Here is a 23,992-nt window from a genome sequence, read left to right as displayed (position 1 = left end):
ACTTTTTAAAAAAATTATTTGTTGGATAAGGCTTCTTAGTAAAGAAATCATACCCTTATGATTGTGTTGTTATAGATCAGATTTAGTTCTTTTTCAGCCCAGCAGATAGTCTTCACAAATGAATGCTGCTGTAATTCCAATAGAGTTGTTACCATCTGCACTACAAAGATTTGAACCAGAAGCATCAGGACTTGTCTAAGTGGCACCTGGCGTATAGTAAATCATAAACCCCAAATGTTTACAAAATGAGGTGTTCCAACATACCAATCTACTTAGACAGATTCTTGCAATTCTTTCTCTGTCTTGTTTTTTTTTTTAAAAAAAAGATAAATATGTCTAATAATCAACTAAATTGTTACTATAAGAAAAGAAAGTTAATAGTTTGAGGTGAACATTTGTGCATGTTTAAAGTTTGTAACATACCGATTTAAAACAGACTCAACCAAATTGGGGAAATGTTTAAAACTGTATTCACACACACGTGCACACAAAAAAGTTTTGTTTCAGACAAATAGAAATTAACAGACCATTGTTTACCTACGTATTACATTTCAGTCCTGAGAAGGACAACTGCACCAGTGGAAGATTTCATTTAGAAATCCTCAAATGTAAATTGATTCTTTAGCTCTAGTACTTCTAGACAGTACAGTAAAACAATTTATAAAGAGCTACATGATTTTTCCTGGATCTTTTATTTTCAGCTTTCATTTTACAATCATGTTGGTGTGGAAAACTCATAAAGGACATTAATTTTCTTTCGTGCTACAGGGAGAACACATACTGCAAATTGCCACAGTCGGTGAGATTGAAGACTGACATTTAAATATTTTGATACAGTGATTGTAACTTGATTAAAATTCCTTTAACTTTGAAACAGGAGAAAATCCCAAGGAAGTATAACCTCACAGGAATATGACAGGCAGAAGGAGGAAGAGGTGGTGAGCAGATGAGGGAATAAAGTGAATTCTAACTAAAATTAATATTAACGAGCAACTTTCTATGTCCAGTCATCCCAGTCATCTCTCAAAAATGTTGATTCAAAAAGGATTCTCTTAGGTATAAAAATCACCTATTTTCTTAAATCGTACTTTCCATTTCACAATAAAGTAATTCTAATAATTAGTATGATTTTGGATGTTTCAATTTTCATAAAAGTGAAATTCAGTTTACTGTTTTTATGTCTTTGTGACTTTATGTATTGGTATTATAAAAATACTACAAAGAACCCATGTGAGAAAGTCAACTTGTATAAAGGGTATATTATGTAATGCTGTGCTAAGAATAAGCCAAAATGTCTCTCCTACATTCTGTAAGGTTTTACCCGCTGCAGAGCTGTCAGTGATTGATAACTTCATCGTGTTCATAACACTCATTTTCTATTTGAAAATGAGTCTTCTAGGCAATAGCTACCTTTCAGTCCCCGTTCTGAATGAGAGTTGACATCATTCAAAAATTAAAAGTGATCATGTTCTTTTGACTTGTTTTCGGCTTTTCTGTGTAACTTTATAAAATACTCAGATCACTTTTTCAGGCATTTTTGCCTTCAGTATTGAGGTTAAGTATACGGACATGAAAAAAACAGGAGTGAAAGCATAGATGTTCTCTTTCCTCTTCTGCCTTCCCTCTGACAGAATTAGGCCCTTTAATTAAGCATTGACTGTGATAAGTCTTGTGACACAGGGTTATTACAGCTCTGTAGATGCTGGGCTTAAAGCTGCTCTCTCTCTTTTAACTTCTGGATCCTTTAATCTTGAAAGCTACAGAGAATTCAGTGTTAGAATGATCATTGTTCTGTCTTTTTTATATGGCCATTGTGTGAATTCAGAGATATGCATTTGACCTTTTTAGTTGGAGGAGTTCCATTTGTTGAGCAAAACAGCACTGTGAGGTGAGTATCTGTCCTTCAGAAAGAGAGACTAGAGCCAGGATTTCAGTCCTGCTTGGAAAAACTTGTCCCAAGCTCACTTGTAGGTCTCTCATAGCAGGAGAAAAATGTGTGAACTTTTTATCATGTTGTGGAGTGGGAATTGGAGGTAGGTTGGATCTCAACTTGTAGTTGGATCTGGTTGCTTGCTGGCATTTAGAGAAAGAACATTTACTATTCAAGATAGTCAGATGTAAAAGCTAAAAAGGCAGCAAAACAGACACAGAACTAGAGGATGAGTGTACACACATAACAGGAACAGATTTTTAGCCTCCCTCATTACATATCCTGATGTTTACCCGGGCTTCTAGGATATTACAAGTGAGCAGGCATTCAGACCTCCCTCATACACATTTGCATTAAATCTGCTTTCTTTAACTTCATTTACCAGGCTTTAAAACAAGTGGGAGAGATCTCAGTTACTTGCTTTAGCTGAGATTTGATGGCCAGAAAATAAGGCTAGTTTTCAAAATTGTTTGAGAGTAAGACCTGCAAGATTTGAATTCAAGTGGGATTTATTCCATCTTCTTGCTATTAATATTTAGAAGCTAGCCAGAGATGTACCTTTTCATTGGAGTTTGGCTTAGACTTCCAGTTCCAAGCCTAACAAAAAGGACTGTCATCTTTCCTTTAAGAGGGGAGGAATTGAAGAAAAGCCTCAGAATAAATTTTATTTCAACATTTACATATCTGTGCTGTGTATGTCTATGAACAAGCATATTATGGTTTTAGTAAAATTCTGATTATGTATCATGCTGCATGGGTCTAACACAGCATTGTGACATTTTGTCCCCTTGGCAGAAAAACTTTCAATACAACGCTGATATTTTCTTTTTTTTCTTCTGAATTTTGGTTTTAAGTAGTTAATGAAATGAACATTGTTGCTGCAGTTCATACTCTCCTTATCTATTTTTCTCTTTTCTTCCTTCATATTTTGGAAGTATTATTGGTATTTCATGAACAGGACATAAAAGTAGCTTATCTTAATGGACTTTTTCAAGGTACTGTTGTTTCAAATTTGATTTGGAATTATATGCTTCAGGAAGACTTTCCAGATGAGGAAGCTGTATTGATGTGATGCCCCTGTAACTGTTCACTGCTATAATGTAATGTCTATTTTATTAGCTGGAGAAGGACATTGTTAAGCCCCTTCTATCTAGAAAGTCACCAAAGGAATGCTGCCCTCTCCCCACAAAACAACAAAAGCAGAATGGCAGTGAAATGCTACATTTGGTGAACTGCGCACTCATTTTTCAGCTTGAACCATAAACGCCTGTTGTAACTGCAAATTAGGTAGCGCAGATTTCAACAGAACCTCGTATTAAAGATGATGTTGAGGATGATATTGTCTGGAACTATGCCAAGACAAAACAAAGTTATTCCACTGGGGAAGGGTAGATGGATACGGAGTTCTTTGTACTCCCTGGTTAAAATTATACAGGTCTAAAGCTTATATGGAAAATCCCAGTGTCAGTCAGAGAGGCAGCTGCCTTTCTTAGGAAAGCGAGCCTTAGTTATACAATTCAGTTCAAAAGCAGATGAAGTGGTTTATGATCTGTTCCTGTGTCAATGAATCCACTGACATTTTTACTCAAACATGTCATCTGTGAAAAGTAAACTTCCTACTAGTAGATTAAATCCTGGAATTGACTTCCTATTTTAATGTTAAAGAAGATCTTTCAAGTTTGACTTGTGACAAGAAAGTGAGATGCAAATGAATCCAAAGTTTAAAATTAAGTATATTTTCAAGAGTACACACAAGTAAGCACAGCATCCATGCTATTGTTATATAACAGAAACTATGAAACAATAAAAGGTCGAAACAAACACCTTTGTCACTTCTGGGGATGTTGCCATTTTTGCATAGTGAGATATTATAATTATTAAATGCAAAAAGGTATAAATATAGGGCCAGAAATTGCCTAAACTCATCAGCAGATTTTAATAAATCATTGTAGATGTATGTAATCCCTTTGTTCGTTAAACCTTTATCTGAGAATCTGAATATTTCTGTGAACTCCAGATAAAAACAAAACTTGATTTTGTGTGTATATATTGCATGTACTTTAAATTAGGAATAGTTTTAAATGCAATTTTTAATTGTTCCATGGATACCAGTCACATTTTTAATTGCTGCAAGGAAAAAAGAGAGATTAGGGATACCAGATACACAGCAGGATACCAGAAGTCTTCTGGCTTTAATGCTTAGCTTTGTAAAAAAAGGTGTAATCAGTGCTGATTACTGCTGTGTTGGCAGTCTATGTTTAATATTCTTTGTTTAAGGACTCTAATGAATGCTCCCCCCCACCCCTAAATTTGCTGACAAATTCCTCTTGTCTTCTGTTCATATAATCTTACAAGAGTGACAGTGAAGTAATCTCATTATACAGTAGAATTTAACTGAAAAAAAACCACATTGGTTCTACTTCAACAATATTTGCAACATAATGTTCCCTCTCACTTTGGTTTTTGTAGTTCATGTTATGTATGCTTCTCTTCTTCCTTCTTTTAACCGTACAGTAGAAGTAAGGAATACATCTATGTGTTTTGTATTGTTCTAGTTCTGTTACTTTCTTTTTTTATGGTATTGAGTTCCTCTCATCACAATCACAATTTTAAACCTATAGTTACTTCAAGACTGCAAAATTTTTACATCTTCCCACCTGCTCTCTTAAAGAGTGGATTTAAATCTCAATCTCTCTAGCATTACAACAAAAGAAAAATCATACTTTGGCATATTACTAATTTAACATCTCTTCCCCTTTCCCCATATGCAAACTCCCATTAAGAAGAATTGCAAAAGAGGTTGCTTGATTAAAAAATATGGAGCTGTGTGAAGGGATACTTACATGACGTATATAAGTTTTGAGGGAAAAGGATTTAATTATTTCCATTTTTCAAAAGAATCTGCCTGTTTGAGGGCCCAAGTGTGAGTCAGTAGGCAAAGCGAGGGTGAGACATTCCTCTGATTTGGCTTTGGATCAGATGTGGCTGGAGCTGCAGTGGAGAAGGAGGCTTCCTCCCAGATGACTGGTAAGCTATGCCTATTTCTTAACCTTTCTCTGCAGACTCTTCTAGGGCAAGCTGGTAATTTGTGTGTGTATATCTTTTGTGGCTCAGAAGAGCTGTGTCTGTAAAAATTACTGCTCAAACTTCCTTTAATGAGGCTACACCATGGTATTCAAGGAGGCTGGACCTATGGATTATGGATGTTTCAGATCAATTGGCATTCCTTAATACTTTCTGATTTTATTAAGAGCTTGACTGAGACAAAATCTCTAAACAATAAGGTGAATTGTATTAATTTAGAGCAATGCTGAGTGAATATAAAGTCTCTGAACAACATTGTGTGAATCTCAGTCTAGCCTGAATTTTTAGAGAAGATGGGGAAAATACATTTCAAGACATCAGCAATTAGAAATTACATGCCCAGAGTAAATAGATTAAGAATAATTCTGCAGCAAAGTAATAAAAAATGGTTGCCAAAAACAATTTGACTTGACCTGGCACTATCTGCTTGTGAGAGAGACTTGGGGTAGGAGTGAAAGCTGTGTGATAAAGCCAGGATCAGGTGATCTCTTCACTTTAAGTTTTTGTGTTGCTCCAGACTACTGAGTTTTATTTGGTTGTTAGCCAGTTAGCAGCAGAACTCTATTGTTTTGACAAATAACTTACATAATATTTAATAATCGACAGACTTCTTGTCTAAAGCCATTGAAATGGGATTTCAGTACCAATGACTACCTGTAATATTTTCCATCCTCAATGCAGGAAAAAGAACTGTTCCTTCTAACCTTTTTTGTTCATGAGATGTGCAGCTAAAAAAATAATTTTTAATTGACAAGTTGTCTTAGTTTATTCTGACATCTCATTGTGGTATCATGGGAAATCCACTGGTGAAATATAGCCATCTATTCTATTTTGAAGGTTCCTGTAAGAAAATGACCTCTTCCCTTACAGCAGGCATTGTTTCTCTGTTGACTTCTAGCCTGTGCCTTAAAGAGTTGTAGTAACTGTCACTTCTTAGTTTTCTTTGCACATATTTTTCCCTTTGCTCTCTAGCAACTAGACATTTTAGTTTTTATATTCTGCTGACTGAGCAATGTAAAATCAATAATGCAAAATCATTATCACCATTCCACTCATATGATTTTTTAAATTTTTTTTTAAATGGTAAAAAAACACTGTGGTGAGATGCAGCCTGACTTCATGAGGTAATACAAACTGCACAAATAACAGAATCCAGCCAAAACTATCACAAGGAGAGGCTGATGCCCACTTAATGCTTTCCAGAATATAAGCTGGGCATACACTTTTCATGAATTACTGCCAGCTGCCTGCAAAGAGGAGGCAGGGGTGGAAGCTCGGTTCTCTTGCTTGAAGCGAAGATGCAGATCCCAAATTTCTGTGCTTCAGGTGCACACAGTGCAATGTTAGCGGCAGCTTGTGCATGCTAGCTTTCAACAGGTAAAAACTGAGTATTTTGAGCTACTGGGACTAGCTAATGCAGACCTTCGGTTAGCGAGAGTATGGGAGAGCATAACTCTCGTGTTTCTGCTCTGTATTGTGGCCTCAGAGCTACAGTACATGGGAATAATGTAAAAGCAGCTAAGTTTTAAAGTGCATTGCAAGTAACACCTCACCTAAGCAGTGGATGAAAATGTCTGTCTCACCGTGCTGACAGTCCCACATTTGGCAAAAATATCCATGGGCTTGATATATTTAGGTTTAGAAGTTGCTGGGCGTCATTGTGAGATACACCAAGTTTTGTTTCACAATAGCAAAAAGAAAAAAAAAATTGTCCTAAAGCAGGGAGTAATGCTGGAATAGTCGAGAGCAACCACAAGGTCTGTTATTTATCTTATATTTCATTAACTTTCAATTTCTTAGAAGGCCAGTGATTACTTTTGTTAAATATTAAAGACTCACGGTACAATTTATGGCAAAGGGGAACAAGAAGCATTCTTTATGTGGTAGGAATGCAGAATGTTAATTTTTGCTGTAGTATATCTCTTAGCACACGCTTCTGTGTGTTGATATCTGCTGGTTTGGATTCCCTGTGTCAAGAACACTTACTCCAAATTTTGAGGTTGTTTTCTTTTTTACTGCATCCCTGGATGTGGAGCATCAGTGGATTCTCACGTAATAGAACAGTGATCCAGTAAATCCAGCTTCACAGCTCATTAAGTTACATGTCACATGAAGTAATGCTTTGATTCAGTACAAACTGATGCTGACGATTAAAATTTCTTCAAACGGTTTTGATGGGTAAATTTGTCTTAGGCTTCCACTGGCTCAGGTGTCATCTGTCCTTCCACAGTTGGCATGAAGCCAGCACAAACTCAGTCTTATATTTCCTGATTTTTGTGACAGAAATGCAATTATTTGTCCATTCTTGATCTAAATGGGATTGTACTGGATGATCAGGTAGTACATGATTTAAGGAGTAATGGTGGTAAAAATCATGATCAAAGAGCACAGGGGCAGCATTCTGGCCTTCATTATTGTTGCAAATATAGATCAATCTTTTTTATTTTTTCAGTAACTTTTTTTTTACTAGAAGAATAAAGAAAAAAGTGAAGAGAATGATATATCACAGTGAACCAAATGCAAAAGAGAGAATTTGTAACTTCAAATTTGTGTGTATATTTACTTCTCCACCTTCACTGAAATGCAATAATCCACGTAGACTTGCCTACCACCTGCACAAAGATCATGATACTCTAGTGTTACAATGGAACTAATATCACTATGCTGATGCATGAACTTCTTGGGTGCTTAATATCCAAGTGTTTCAATGAACGTTATATAATACAGATAAATGATGACTGCCCTCTAAGTGTCTTGCAAGCAAGTTATCTTGAGTTCCAGACATCCATAAAGGTGCTTTCTGTCATGCAATGTGGTGAATGTCATAACTATGACAATGGACTTTTTTTTTCTTCATTTGCTTTAGTTGTGCCTTTTAAAATACTCCAATTTTTTTTTTTCCAGTACAAGGAAAACAGCCAGACTTTATACAAAAATTTGGACATACAACTCTACAAGAAGGAGAAGATTTAATCCTGCATTGCACTATACATGGAAAACCCAAACCACATGTCTGCTGGACAAAGGATGATGTCCAACTGGTACCTGGAGATGTAACAGTATGCTCTAATATTCTTGAAATATTTATTAGGAGAAAGATAATGTATTTTGTATTATGCTACTAATAATCTCCTATGTGCATTCTATTGTTTTACAGATTGAGAAGTTAGGAGATACCTATTACCTTTTAAAAAGAAATGTAATCCTTGCTGATTCGGGGAAATATATCTGTGTTGCCAGCAATGAAATTGGAAAAGCACACTGTTCTGCTTTCGTAACAGTGATAGGTGATTCATCCTGCCAGCTGCGTGCTTTTAGGGATGTTGTTGCCATATTAAATGAACACCTTGTTTCTACTTACTAATGTACTTTTTTTTTTTTTCAGGGAAAAATAAGCTCCCAGTATTCTCCAGTGTAAGTCGGTCTAAATCAGAGTGGGAAGATGGATACTTTTCAGAAGAAGTGAATGACGCCAGCACTGAGCTAGTACAAACCCACAACATACATTGTGTGCGAGATAAAAGACCAGTGGCTAAACATCTTCCAGTAAGGTAACTTGCAGCATACTCAGTGCTAAATCTTGTAATACTTCAATAGGAGTAACGACCTTAATTTACAAAGCACACATCAAACACTCTTCAAAATCCTATGAATTTTTGCATCATATAAGTGGAAATTTGTAATGCAGTAGCAAATGGAGTTTTATAGGCAATAAGGTATTTAGTTTAGTGAAATATATTTTTTTAAATCTAGGTATCTCAATCTAGATAGTAATGTAAGATTAAACAGCTCAAAGTTACAAAGTATTCCAAAGTTCAAATTGATACAACTAATAAATGAACATTAAGTTTCAATTACAGAATATGTAAACAAAGCTTTCTACAAGGTAAATAAATCTTATTTAGAAGAATAAGTAGCAGTCCTAACAGTACAGGAACTCTTGTTATTTATTAATTGGTTAAAGATGACAAAACTTCCCACTGTGCAGTTTCAGAAGATTAAATAAGATACAGGAAGTCAGTAGTCCGGTCCTTGTGGTGACTTCTTGCATGAGGCTAAATCTTACCTCCTGAATTCAGACTTTGGCAGCCTGCTGTACTTCGTGGGTCTAGAACTATCTGTCTTTTGTGTAATATATTCAGGGATAAGAGAGTTTTTATACCCTGTGATCATTACTAATCTGGTTTACTCTACTATAAGTTGACAGTTTCACTGGAAACATCAGCTGAGATGAGGTAATGTAGGGATGTAGGCGAGGATTGGAAAGACATTGTGGCTTAATGATGATACAGTAAAATCGCTTTCTTTCTATAAGGTGTGTGTAGCAATGTGATGGGAAAGAAGCTCCAGGAGACTCATGGCTTTACATGAGTGACCTGGGTTAACATGACCTGGGAACGTGTTTGAGAATCTGTGGGATTGCTGTCAGGCTAGACTTTCACAGTCTGCTCAAAATATGTTTACAGTGGTCACATAAAAATGCATTTTTCAGAGCGTTTTGTATGTAGCGAATTCTGTGGCAAAAAGACATAGGAAGAAGAAAGAGCAATGTTTTTTTGTCTTTAAGTTCCCAAGATTTGTCTGTCTAGACATAGAGCAACAAGTAAAAGGAAAGGAAATTTGTTGCATATGTTGATTCAAAGCTGTTCTTGTTTCTTCATAAACTTCCTGCACACTTTGTCTCACGGACAGCTGATTAAGCATTGATCCTGTATAATTTGTTCAAGTTTTTTCTGTATTGCTGTGAGACGGCAGATAGTCCAAAGCAAAAAAATTCAAATTCAGTATCATGGTAATTTTACTTAGGGCATATGGAGAATTCAGTATGATTAAAACACATAAATCATACAGAAAGGTCAAATTTCTCCTCATTTTTTCTCATCTCTATAACTAAAGTGCCCTTTGGTTATTTGCTATTGTCAGCAAGAAGAGTTTTAAGATATTTTATGCTCTGTTTGGAACCTTTCTTTATTTGGTCTCTAATCTTGTATTGTCTCAAGATCACAAAAAACAGTCTATGTCAACCACATAGCGTTGCTTATGTCTCAGCTGCCACCACTGAGATTATAAGCAATATTAACTGACCTTTTTAAAACAGGTTTAAAGAGAAACTCTGGCTTTAAGGAGTGTATCTTGAACTTGAGAGGCCACAAGAGACTAGCTTCAGTTTGGAACATGATCCTGGTTTCCTGCCTGCCTGCTGCAGAGGATCAGAAAAAGGACTGAACTGCAAGATCCCTGCTTCATGAGTGTTCATTTGCTATGTCCATTAGTACTTATTGACCATGGGTGAGGAGAAGATGAATCTTTGAGTGCTATTCGATTTATTCAATTTTATTCAATCTAGGTTACCATTTGTATTTGGTTTCTTTATAACTGTATCGTTAATAAAATTCGCCCATGCACAGCACTTAGTAGGAAGTGATTTCTTTTTTCTTGTGGTTTTGTTCTGATTTGGACAAATGTAACAGAAGATGATGATGGAAATAAGAGACATAAGCCTTTAAAATTATAGATATTCTTAGTGATTTGATTCATAGGAACTCATTGTTTTATTCTTTTACAGATTTCATCAGTGCCATCAATAGTTCTTTCCACCAGCTTATATAGAGAATTCAGACAAAAATCAATGAAGACATAAAGCAAAATATGTTTGTGGATATAGAATTTTCTGGTTTATTAAATACAATTATCGTTACCTTATTTCTAATAGCTTTGAGACATTTTGAGGAGGGTGGGCGTCAAAAGAAGTCATTACTAGTAAGCAAACCTTGTCTAATGCATGCTTTGTACCAAGAATATCTTCAAGGAAGAGTCCTTTAAGGGCAGCACAATGGAGAAGTGTTCCGCTATACTGTTGCTGCTTTCAGAACAGGATTACTGTGACAAAGCAGTCCACTTCCAGTTGATGCATGTTGTTATAGTCCAAAGGAGTGGACTTTGAACTGATAACCACAGTAGTTTCAAAGCATATCCTTAGTTAAACCAACAACTTCCCAATGATAGAATTCCTCAGGACCTACAACCCGCGTTCAGTGTATAATGAAAACCTGGACTGCAAATTGAATCTTGTGGTTTGTAGGGCAGTCATTAGCATCATGAAATTTTTGCCTTCATCTCTTCAATTCAGAGTCTATGTGTCTTTTGCGCTTCACTGCAAAGCTCCTTGCAGAGAAAGAGAAGGATTTTGTAGTGTCATCCATTTGCACTATGGAAAAAGTAGTTCAGAAAATGTCTTGTTCTGCATGTCTTCAACTGGCACAATGACCAACAGAACATCAAGTTAGACTTGGGAATAACTGTTTTTCAGCTTGATCCTTCTGATTCAGAATTTCAAACTCCTACCTAACAAATGATTCTTGCTTTTCAGTCTTCTGCTTTCATGCACTGCATAAGGCATAGCCAGTACCACAGGTAGATGTGTATTGCGTGACTGCCTATCATTCAACAATTTATAATTTTTTATATAAACTTTGATTAGCCCTACACTGTGTTTGTACACCACAATGCATTCACACATCTGTCAGAGAGCAGATAGGGGTTCAAGAAGTGCAACATCTTTGTGCTTCATCCAGTTAGATATCATCTGTTCAAAACTGGGACTGAAATAATATTTGAGAGTTGCTTAAATCATAATAACAAAACATTAAATGTTTATCTCTGATACAATGCAGGCTGGTAGAAACTTAAATTTATCTCTAAATTAGAGTACAGGCAAAGAGAGAAAATGAGCTGAAAAAAATATCATGTACATGTAGTCACCTGATCACATAAATCACTTACTTGACATTATGGAAAGTCAATGTCATCCTGCCCATAAAAGAGTCACAAGGCTATGTATATTTGTGCATAAATATAGTAGCTGAGGACTGAGCTTCTTGCTCTACTTATTTAGCTGTATCTCTCACAAACGGTTTTTTCCAAAATGGAATGGAGACAAATATCAAACGTCTCATGGATCCAATACAATGGTCTTTCTGACAACAAAGACCCTCCTTTGCTCAAAGTGTTTTGGTTTAAAGATTTCACAGAAAATATCGTGCTTATAACTGCAGTCACATTCAGAGAACTGACAAAGCACACATCAGACATCCATTCATCCATCCATCCATCCATCCATTGCCCCACCAAGTGTGTGTGTCCCTTCCATCCACCCCAGCACCCCCCCCACCCCGAAAAAACCGCCAAACCTAGACTGTGCTTTTATCTGATGGAATTCATAAGTATGGCATATAAGATTTCATATTTAAAAATCCATTCTGCAAAATGGCAGGTATAGAATTCAGTGTCTGCTCATCCTGATTCCTCAGCAAATTTAAGGTATTGGGTTCTTCCTGCTTTTTCTTTTGATTGTCAGCAAGTAAAAACAACTTGAACTTTAATATTAAAAGTTAGCTTTTTTCCTCCTTGATACAAAAACCGTGATTTTACTTTTTACATTAAAGAAAAGGCAATGAAGTGTTAATGCTTTTCTAATTAATACATGAGACAGAGCAGAAATCTGCGTATCTGTTCTTATGCATGTTTTTCTTACAAAAATAGTAGAAAGTGGAATTTATATACAGACAAACAAAAAACCTAGCAACCTTATTTTGCCAAAGAGGAATACAGTTATTGCCTCGAGCACTCTAAGTGAACGGATCTGTTATGAAACATTGTAAGTGTGTTTATTTCTTTTCATTTTATAAATCGTGGATGCCCATGAGTTTGTTAAAAGATCTACAAAATTCGACAGGATGTTTGTGTCTATTAAATTCTAAGGACTGTCTCAACGTTAGCAAAAATTTGTCCCCAGTATTTTGATTTCAATTGTTTTGTGGAAGGAAGTGGAACAGTAGGTAAATACGTTCTTTACTGACGGTCTCAGGTTTGATTCATAGGGCTCTGATTTCTATGATGAGCTGTTGAGTAAGTAATGTTTTTGTTCCTACCTTGTTCTGCATAAGTAAATGTGTGGGGATGATATATAAACAAATTATGTGCAAGGAAAACTTGGGAAATATGATGCCTGTAAATGTCCTCCTTAGATATGTCCAAGGAGATGATGTTGAACTATGAAGTTCAAACATGAAGTTCGTGAATATGGACCCTGACAACAACTCCACACCCATTCAAATCTAGTTATAGATCCCAGCAAGTTTCACATGTAAAATAGCTAAAGTAGTTTCAAAAACGCTTAGTATCTTGGTTATCTTTTTTGCTTTGGAACCAATTGACAGAGCCTTATTCAGGAACGTGGGAAAGAATTATCCTCAAGCTAGTTTTAGTTTATATTGAAAAAGATTAATATACATTGCATAATCGGTTACAATAGATCAGGTAAGAGACATCAGCATCTGAAAATACTGCAGCTTGTCAGAAGCTAGATGCAGCACACAAACATGGATATTCTTGTGATTATAGTGCCTTTACTTAAGGTTCTAAAGGTGTTATTACAAAGTAGTTTATAACATTTGCAAGGGAAGGGTAGATGATGAAGGTGGTGAAAATGTTTTAATTTCAGGTCATGATTTAATGATTTAACAGTCAAGAGAAGAACTTTTTAGCCATTTTTAGGTTTAAAGAAAGAAGATGGGTCGGATAAGGGAAAACAAATATTTTTTTTCTCTTTAGAAAACTAGAAATTCGCCAAGGATATAATATCTAAATATATTTCAGTTTGCATTTGTTAGTTCTGTAAGGATCTAGGACAGCATCTTATTGGTGAGAGGTTTTATTTATAGTGGTCAAATTATTTATTTCATTACTACCTTGATGCTGCATACTTGGCTGGGGGGGTGAGTGAAATGAAAGTAGTATATGAAAGGAAGAACAGAACCAAGAATGAAGGAGATGAGGGAAAATGGAAGTAGAGAAGGAAATGAGAAAGATACTGATTCTTTTCATGCTGTTTGCAAATTAGCATGTAGATTAAGGTACTAGGAAAGAAACCAGCATTTATGCTACATTGATTGTGTAGCTACAGCACATGGTACCCTACTACTGTTTGACAAATGATGAAGAAAAGATAAGGTTGTGTGCGTTTTGGTTTGTTTTTTTTAAAAAAAAAAAAAAATTATGAAATTCCACTTCAAAAGAATGCTTTAGTTGCCCAAGTGGCAGTTTCAAGTTTTTGGTGTTCAAGAAAGGATGAATGTGTCTCTAAGCTCTGACTGGAGTCTTCTGTTTTCAAGGCATCTTCATGTGGGCCTACTAAATTAATTGCTTCTTGCATGCAGCTTCACTCATTAAGTCAATAGGATTATTAATCAAAGTCACATCCAAAAGGACTGTTAGTATCCACACAATAATGTTTTGTTGTGTTGAAGATTACCTGCTATTCTTTACATTTACAGTTGGCCTATGGTATAATACATATAGCATAGTATTATTGGCAGTATGTAATTTATACTGAAAACAGTAGCAGAATGAAGCAAATGCTGAACTTTTCACAACAATCCCCAATTTGTATGTCTGCTTGAAATAAAACAAAAAATCTCTCATTTTCTGGGTCTGACTTTTATTTGATCTTGGATCAAATAAAACAGTGTCTTTGCTACACAATAATAAGGCAGAAGTCATCCTTCTGCTTTTTATTGTGGATACACTAGGTGACACTGAATATGTAGAAATCACACTGGGTAGACATTAATTGTGTTAGAAGACATGCAACATAAACAATTCATGTTTCTTTGAGAGCACCAGAGAAATATTCACTGTTCAATTTAATTGATGATGTGATCTATTATTTATAAATTTGTTTAGATGGGGGTACAGATTTCAGAGTTTAGACATGCAGCACTTGAATTCTCTGGCAAAATTACTTCTTAAATTTCTAGGAATGAAAATTCAACAGCAAAAGTAAAAAGTTAAGAAGGCAAAACCTTAGCTGGAATGGAAATAAATTCAGTAAGCATCAACAGCAAATGTAAAACTTCTGGGAAAAAAATGGAAGGACCTTATTTTAAAAATACAATATGTTTTATTTACATGTTTGAATGTAGCAAGATTTTTTCCCTGTTACTTTCCATTATTGTCATCAATTATTAATTTAATTGAAATAGAAAAAATTGAACTTCTGACCATCTCATAACCTCAAAAGTGTCATTTTGAAGATTTCTGTTATTTTTTAAATTATCAGATTTATTAGCTTCTTCATTTTTATTGTTTGAATTAGACATTGTCAGTAACCTGACTGTGTTTATTAAGATACTTGCAGATACTAGCCTGTGTTCTTTCTCAGAGTTTGATTTTTTGCTGAATAGTTAAGCCTTCAACTACAAAGAAAAAAGCCCATCTGCTAATATAGGAAGTCTCTATTTAAAATCAGAAATTAAATACCTCTACACAGACTTCCTGTGCATTTTAGTAGAAGATTGTCTTTCCCACTATTGTGTAAAGTTGCACTTGTTATTGTACTGAGTCTTATACAGAGAAATTAGGCTCTCAGACATTTTTTTGCTACAAAAATTTAAAAATGGTACATAGTACTCTGACTTTCAACCTCTGTGAGAGTCCAGATAGTATCAGTGTAGAAGCTATTCCTCCAGTTTGTACCATTGTTGATAGCGCTGCATGCCAAGAGTAGCTGTCAAGCTGACACTCTATGGGATGGCTAAATTAAAGGCCATCTCAAATTTCTGAAGTTATTTTATGAGATCACAGTAATATGTCCTTTCTTGCTTCTTTCGGATTTCCATAACACCCCTTTGCAAGAACGATACACGTGGTATTGTCTCTCCTTGTCATTTTCTGGAGCTCCTGCTAGAGGTTTCCTTCAGATTGCTTTCAAACATAAATGCAGCTGATTAAGAGTACAAAACTTCAACCTGCTTTTAGTTCTCTAGGAATGCTTTGGGAGAGCTTTATGCTGCCTTCCCCATCTGCACATCTCTTTGCTTTTGGCATTCTGACCCTATTGAAGTCTTTTAGTTGGAGGATGGGATTGATACTATGAAACTGTTGGGCTCCTCCTTCCCTTACCAGGATGAAACCTGCTACCAGGATAGCTCTCGTAAGTACTTAGAAGATCCTTTTCAATGTGAATCCTGGTAACAGCAGACTGAAGTCCTTTTTTTACCAAAATAGCTAAGGACATGCTTGACTTTAAGCACATAAGTAGTCTTATGAGACAGTTATGTTTTTGTTAGATGAGCATTATATATATTCCACCTCACAGGTAAGGAAAAGCATTTTTGATTAAGAAAGCAATAATGAAAACAGGCAGGTGTGGTGGTGTGGTGGTGTGGCAAAATGTCTCCCATTCCAGCTACAGACAAGAGTAGTCTACTGCCCCTGACCTCTGTCGCAGAGGCAACCTATCTAATGGTACAATTAGCTACATAGACTGATGAAGCTGGGCTAGTGGAAGCTCACAAACTAGTGTGATCTTCATGGATGATTAGCGCTGTGGTCTGCACAAGGCCTGCACTGGTCTAGAAAAAATCTGTTAAACTAAAAATCTGCCTATTCAGAAATTACAGTAGTTGTCTGTATTAAATTACTTTCACAAAATTTATATTTCTTGGCTCTGTATGCTATTGTTTATTAACATCAACTTTTTGGAACATCCAACAGAAAAACTGTGAAGGAAACAAAGAAAAAAAAAAGCTCTGAATCTATATATTACCAAACACAATTTTAGAATTGAAAGTTACGGAAAACAATAATTTAAACAGCATATTCTAATATTGTGCAGCCCCATGCCTGAGCTCAACTTACTTATTTAGTCTGGTGATTGACAGATGCATTTGGTAGTTTCTTGGATGTTCTATAATGAAAGAAAGTAAGGCTGAATCTCACTGATATGACTCCTGACTTTTCCATATCCTCTTCTAAACCACTTCTTTACGATAATACTTTCTTCATCTCTTACTTAGGAAATTTCCAGCAGCTTATAAACTGCACATTATAAACTGCACTTTATAAACCAAATTGAATTACAAATGAAAATCTTTGGAACAGATGTAGTTTCCCTCATGTATCCCTTTTGTGCTTCCAAAATCAGCCCTGTCAATCAAACCAACAGGTGGTGTATGGTTACACGCAGTGGAACCCCTCTCACTAGATACTTTCTTTTGGGGAACCAATCAGAACTGGCACTGACGTGATGAGGCAGACCTGTCAGCAGAGCTGGGGTATATAAAGCAAAACAACTATGTTAGCACTTCTGAGCAGTCGTGCATTCCCCGCCTCGCCTCGGGTGTAGGGATTGCAAAAAAACAAAACTACACTGTCAAGACTGTGTAGTTTTGTTTTTATGATTAGAGGCTCTTCAATTCTCATGCTGGGATTGTCTAAAAAAGATCTACTTTGGATAAGGACGTCGTTCAAGGAGATTTCGTTGGGCTTAGCCCACCCTTACAGGCACTTTGAGAAATCAGGTTAGTAGCATGATTCTGCTAGTGTAAAGACTTTTATCAGTCGTTAATAATCCTGATGTGATCTATTATTTATAAATTTGTTTAGATGGGGGTACAGGTTTCAGAGTTTAGATATGCAGCACTTGAATTCTCTGGCAATATTACGTCTTAAATTTCTAGGAATAAGTTTTGATAACACTCAGCAAAAAGTTTTTCTGGTATATTTAATGTTAACGACTACATAAGTTAAGATTTGAAAAGCTCATGGAAACATCTGCTTAACTTAGAAATTCTTTTCTGTCGGGAATGTTCAAGGTTATGCTGCTGAGAGATAAACTGAGAAGCTCCAAGAATAGCTCTGATAAAATGCATATGGTATCAGCTAGGCACTGATGACTTTTTAAGGGAATCAACTGCTAAGGTATCAATTACATGGCAGCTCTGGAACACTTGTCTGCTGTCATTCATAGCTGGGAAGGTTATTTCTGGAACATGACATTTCAGATGCATGCTTTCAATTCTAATTATACAAAAAAACCTTATAAGATCAGATCTTCATGACCAAAATTTGCCTAGACAATAAAATACATAAACTTTGAGTGGAGTCAATGAGCATTCTACTTAATTAAATTATTTCCAATCTGTTCTGGAGTCAGGAAATTACTTACATATACGTTTTTGTAATATTTAATTTTATTGTAAGAAAATTCCATATATTTTAGCTGAGCTTCCAAACATAGTTATAACTGAATTAGGTCTTAGTGAGTTACATGTGGCAGATACTTTTCTTCATCTTCCTTTCAGTAAACTAGTGTTGTGTTAGAATTAAATGTTTGAACTCATTCCCCCCCTCCCCCCCCCCTTGAAGCTGGAATGCTTTTGATAAAAGCCTGTTCCTCTGTCAAGCTGGAAAAAGTACCTAGATAACCAGTAAAGGCAACAAAAAGCCACTCAAAATTCCAATACAATATCCATTTCTGCCCTTATGCACTTATTGGTTACCAATTTCAGTGAAGGAACTCATGTCATGAAGAATTTTCACCCCTTTAAAAGGAAGCATAAATTTGGCTCACAGCACCAGAAACATCACATTCTCATTAAAATTTAAGTTAAGCCTGGGACTGTCACAAAACCAGGCATAAAAGCCAAAGCAAACAATAAATTTCTGAGTGAGATTGACTTGAAAAGATTATGGGGGTAACCATTGTTTAGTAAGTCACAATATGCTGTCAGGGGAAATTTTAATGAGAAAACTTGTAGCTTTAATAGATGTATGATACTATAAAGAAGATACTAGCTACATTTTAAAACCCTGCACAATTCAACATCAGTAAATAAATACTCTCACGTAAATATAACATACTCCTGATATAGAGCTTTTTCTAGTGGCAGTGTGCTATTTCAAAGTATGATCCTATGGCACAGAAAGAGAAAACAAACTATTTTTCTTTCAGATTTCACATGGATCTGCAGTTGTTCGAATCATCAGTGTCAGTGGCTACCTTATATGCTAGCTCACATTTCGAAGGTGGCTCTCTTCCCGTATTCAAAATTCCATTGAGATACTCTCTAGAAGAGTGGAATTGTATCTGTATCTTCAATGCCAATGTGGTTATGTGTAAAATGAAATTATTCACTGCTTACAGTCAGCTTTTATAAGAAAGCCTCCTGGTATTTTTTAATTATTAAAAGCCAAATACATTGTATATCTTTTCAGTTTTTTCCGTTGCTACTTAGTGACCTAGTTGTCTTCCCATTGGAGAATACAAATGCTGTACACTGATAAAACATCTTTAAATCATTCAAAAAAGTTGTTACATGGAGATTGTACTTTCTTTAGGTAAAGGAGATTAAGGGATGAATAGAGGCTAGATGACCTGCACAAGGTCATGCAATAAGTCAAGCAGAACTTTGTTTCCCACTGCATACTTGTAATCCCTAATCACAGCTTCACTAAATGTAGAAGTTTCACAACCAGCTCAGCCAAGTGTGCCCTGAGAATAATTTGCTATAAGACTTTTCTAAAACCTTCAGTCTTTACATTTCACCAGGTCACTGTGATTTAAAACTGAGTAAATGAAAATATCTACAAATAGCCCTAAAATCTAGCAAGAACGATATGTGTATAGTAACAATGTCACCACTCATAGCTATGTTTCTGTTGCTTTCAGAGTGCCTGCAAAGATGACGACAAAAGCACCAACATTTACGCAGCCGTTACAAAGTGTTGTGGCACTGGAGGGTAGTGCCGCAACCTTTGAGGCTCATATTAGTGGTAAGATTTTTATTCATTCTTGCAAGATTGATTATTTTATTATTATTAGTGGTAATGTTTATGCTAAGACAAATGGCAACAGTTTTCATAGATACTAATCTGATCTGAATGGGTAAAGATCAATGCTGAAAAGTGAACGTGCATCTATATCATACGGTACTAATGAGCACTGTGAGATGCTGTCAGATACCCCCAAACATAGTGCATAAAATTACAGGGCATCCCAGGCAACAGGTAATCATCCTGCCAATGAGATAGAGTCTAATTCTCATGTGTGTTAGAATGAAAACTGAAGGAAAAAAAACCAATCAAAGTATATACATTTAAAAATATAAAGATGCCTCATAGTTTTAAATTATATTTATTATTACCAATCTATACGCTATTAAAACACCCTGTCTTGTGCAAAACCCCATATAAACTCCCAAGATAACTTTGCCAGACAATCAACACTAAGAGTGATTCCGACCTCGGCAATGACTAAGGAGAAACGACATATGTTCCTGCTGATGGAATTATATTGTCTTACAAGCATTAGCAATGTGATGATCCACATAGCATAAAATGGTGTGCGCTCTGTGACAGGTGCAAACACATGATCTGGCCCACTGTAAAGATCTCTGACATCGGTGGCCCACTCCGGTTCATCCTTTAGTCTCTTTGGATAATACTGGCTCAAACGTGGTTCACAAAAATTGTTCGAGCATGTCCTGTAGCCTACCTTCATGATATTTTTTTCACGCCTTATTCTGTTATTCAGCCCTCTACTCATCTGTTAATTGCTCTGACCTTCTCTTGTTGTCTGCACACTATAAATTTTCTGTGAAAAGTTTCTTTTTACTGATGATTACAATCTGATATTACAAATACATAAGTGTATAATCAGAACAAGTTAGGACACTAATATTAAAACTCAGTGAGTGCTTTTGGCTGTTTTCATTTGTGTGATATCGTGGAGTACTTGGGAGTGGAACTTGATTTTTTACTAAGAAGAGATACAGCAACTTTTCCAATAGCATATACCATATTTGTATTTTAGTCCCAAGTATTATGTGAGGCAATCTACTGTTAGTTTTTGTTCATGTTGTAGGATTCTGGAATATCTTTCCTGCTTCAAAAGCATTTACCAAGACTGACAGATCTGACAGTGGCTTGGATATTTATTTTTACAAATGCATAAAAATTATGAAAGTGTTATTTTAAGAAATAACTAACTGCATAAATAATAGAGTACCTAGCTTTATTCTGCTACATTGTCTGGCTTTCACATTTGTCATGAACTATTGAGAATTTGAAATTCAGTCTCTCTGTTTATTTCTGATATGACTGCCCTTTTTTATACAAGTCAATTATTAATACAGAGCTACACTTTGAATGTGAAGAGCCCAGTTAATCTAAGAGTACCGAGAAGAGCTTAGCAACCACACAGGATGAAATTTTGCAGTCTGTAAACCAGAACAAATGAATTGTACTGCTGTACCAGACTGAATTAAGTGCCACATTACAGAGATTTGATATTGGACAAAAATACCTAGTACCTCCCCCTGTGCTCAGAAAGCACAGAACATGTAAACCCTGTGATTAAAAGCAGTAAATGCCAGAGCAGCTAGGACATTATCATGGGGGGAGCCCTACTGAGTGAGCAGTGACTGAGGAGATGTGAGACTGCACATCACTGTCAAGAAATCTGCAGTGCTGCTGACATTAGAACTGTGTCCGTCCTCATGTTTCCAGAGTGCTGATCAAGTATTGAATTTGTTTATAAAGAACTAACCTATACACCGCCTAACTTTAGTTGAACCTGTATTTTCAGGTATTACCCAATGCAAGCCAGCCCTTACACTCTGTATATTGTTGAAAGCAGCACACAGATTGTACACAGGTTGGCAGTTCTTGTCATTTATGTCGTTGTCAGGACAATCTCATTAAATTGAATTATTTAAGCAGTGAAGTTGAGGTATTCCAGGTTAATTTTCTTCTTTTTGGCAATAAAGCTGGAAAGAACTTAAGGAGAGTTTTAAAATGGAGAAGAATTTCCTAATAATCAATATTCAAAAACATCTGTAATTTGATGCAGATTTTAGCATTTAGTACACATCTCTGTAGCATGGGATTAGCTGAATGCTAGTAAATTTGTGAAGTTGTGTTTCTTTTAATCTGAATTTGGGCTCAGACTTTCTAAATGGCTTCCGGCTTTGGCTCCCTTGAACATACCAGTTTGAGACATCAAATTTGACTCCATTTTTAAAAATACAGTCCTTGTTCAACCAAGTAAACCCTCTTGTTTGTTAATCATCATATGATACTGCATCAAGAAAAGAACATTTTGGCAGTGTTTCAAGAAATTCACTATTGACAACATGATTTTTGGTTGCCTTGCTTAAATAACATTTTGAAACTCATTTGCACAAATGTTGAAGACACATAGCTCTGCATGCAATCTGTACGATCTACTGGAAACTCTATGTTTATGACGATAATGCCCAAGTTTTCCTATACCAGTAGTACAAAATTGAATTATACCAGCCTCATTAGGGCTGTTTGATAACTTCTATCTGTGAAATTAACAATGCTTGAATGTACTTTTACCCTTTCAATCTCTGGTCCTCTCTAAAACTGACCACATTCCCTTTCCGTGTGTGTTTCTATTTTACATATATATAAAAATCAGGTTTTCAACGTGAGTAAAATTTAAAATTTTCCTAGCCAAGTCTGGTATGACTGCAGACAATTGGTAAGAGCTTCAATTAATGCATCTTGGCTTCTCTTTCATTTAATCTCACACAGTCATACTTCTGGCACATTGAAGCCCTGAGTAATTAAATTAATTTATAGGAGGGATACTCTAGAAAGGAAGCAGAATTCTGTTGTACTGGTGTTTTCCAAATCACAGAGAGTGGGACTGGGGAGATCAGAGCAGCTGTGGTAAGCACAGTCTCAGATCTCACTCCTGAGACCCTGTGCAGTGCAACTGGTGATTTGGCTTGAGTGGAGAAGTACATAAAGAGACTTTGCAGAGCTTTTCCTTTTGGAGAAATGGTGTTCTAGGAGCATGAAAAAGACTCTGAGCCAGAACTATCTCCTTAAATTATCTGTTCTCCTTATATGGCTCAGATCAAAATTTTTCTTGTCTATCGAATGGGTTTCAGTTTCTCAATAAATTGGCTGAGTAGAACACCAGAAAGAAAGTTTTGATTAGGAATATAAAATCACGATTTTAATCGAAAAAAACAGTTGTAGACATAGATGAAACTCTTGTGATTAGAAGAGTCTTGCTCATGACCCTGACAAAAAAAGGATAATACATTTGAATAACAGAAGATCAGCTGATTCCAGCAGATTGCTTTCCACCAAACTCAAGCAGAATTACTCTCAGAAAAAAAAAATAAATAAACAAAAAGCCAAAAAATTACTACTATTTGATGTTAATGTCAACAACAGTCACTTTTCCTGTCACTTCATTTTCTAAAAGCATTTAGTTTTCGGACAACTACTTAACTTGGTTGGAAGTTCTGATTTCCACTTTGTTTTCAAACTACTGGACTGGATTATTTTGTTAGCAATGCTACTTAAATAGTCAGAAATAAATAGATAAATAAAATATCTCTTGTGCATAAATTCATAAATCCATCACCCTCATAATTTTGATGAACTTTTATTCAGCAGGATTGCTGAACTCAGCAGGATTGGCAGGCACTACAATTGACTCATTATTCAAGTGATTTCCTAAATGCAGCAGCCCTTGCAGTTGCCCTATTGCTCTGTGTATTTAAAGACTTTTCTAAAGAGAAATTCCTTTACCACTGTGTCACTGGATAGATAGATCTGTGACTATGTCACTCCTCTGCACTGTATCTCTATATAATGTGAGTGACTACTATGGTAACTTTGGATATTTGGCATTTCATAGCATCTTAATCACCTTTTGTCTTCCTTTTTCCTTAGGTTTCCCAGTTCCTGAGGTGAGCTGGTATCGGGATGGCCAGGTTCTCTCTGCTGCAACTCTTCCCGGTGTGCAGATCTCGTTTAGTGATGGCCGCGCTAAACTGGTGATCCCCACCGTGACAGAAGCAAACAGTGGAAGATACACCATACAAGCCACCAATGGATCTGGGCAAGCAACTAGTACTGCCGAGCTACTTGTCACAGGTATCAAACAGTCAAAAAAGGTGCTTCACTCTGGTAGCAACGTGAGAAAGAGCATGATAACACAAGTGTCACAGATAATGAAAAAAAATTGGATTGAAGTACATGATTAGCAAAGAAATAGCCAACTAAACCCCTCTTCTAAAGCTGTCTAGAATTCAGCATGTATTCTCACCAGTAATTTCTATCAATGTCCTTTACATCTTAATGTATAAA

The 23,992-nt window shown here is 35.9% G+C and overlaps 2 protein-coding genes across 6 annotated transcripts in view; both read left to right on the top strand.

Annotated features, from left to right (window-relative positions):
• The window catches only part of CCDC141 (coiled-coil domain containing 141), an 83,004-nt gene extending 72,172 nt beyond the window's left edge, over nt 1-10,832 (top strand). For 2 of the 5 annotated variants that reach the window (XM_054070085.1, XM_054070086.1), the window contains 4 exons: nt 7,919-8,073; nt 8,172-8,301; nt 8,400-8,565; nt 10,113-10,831. In XM_054070085.1, the coding sequence (XP_053926060.1) occupies nt 7,919-8,073; nt 8,172-8,301; nt 8,400-8,565; nt 10,113-10,137 (476 nt within the window). In that variant the 3' untranslated portion in view covers nt 10,138-10,831. Of the gene's footprint in view, nt 1-768; nt 4,020-7,918; nt 8,074-8,171; nt 8,302-8,399; nt 8,566-10,112 lie in introns of those variants that run through there. The other 3 variants (XM_054070088.1, XM_054070087.1, XR_008450394.1) reach the window with 3 other exon arrangements.
• Nucleotides 10,833-17,186: 6,354 nt separating this feature from the next.
• TTN (titin) overlaps nt 17,187-23,992 on the top strand; it is a 240,400-nt gene continuing 233,594 nt past the window's right edge. Inside the window, 3 exon segments of the mRNA XM_054069478.1 lie at nt 17,187-17,376; nt 19,527-19,630; nt 23,576-23,779. Of these exon segments, the coding sequence (XP_053925453.1) occupies nt 19,540-19,630; nt 23,576-23,779 (295 nt within the window). The 5' untranslated portion in view covers nt 17,187-17,376; nt 19,527-19,539.

The sequence above is a fragment of the Cuculus canorus genome, chromosome 6 (genome assembly GCF_017976375.1).
Source record: "Cuculus canorus isolate bCucCan1 chromosome 6, bCucCan1.pri, whole genome shotgun sequence".
In the NCBI taxonomy this organism is placed as follows: domain Eukaryota; kingdom Metazoa; phylum Chordata; class Aves; order Cuculiformes; family Cuculidae; genus Cuculus; species Cuculus canorus.
Note: the sequence above shows the minus strand (reverse complement) of the source record. Positions and strands in the feature narration are given on the sequence as shown.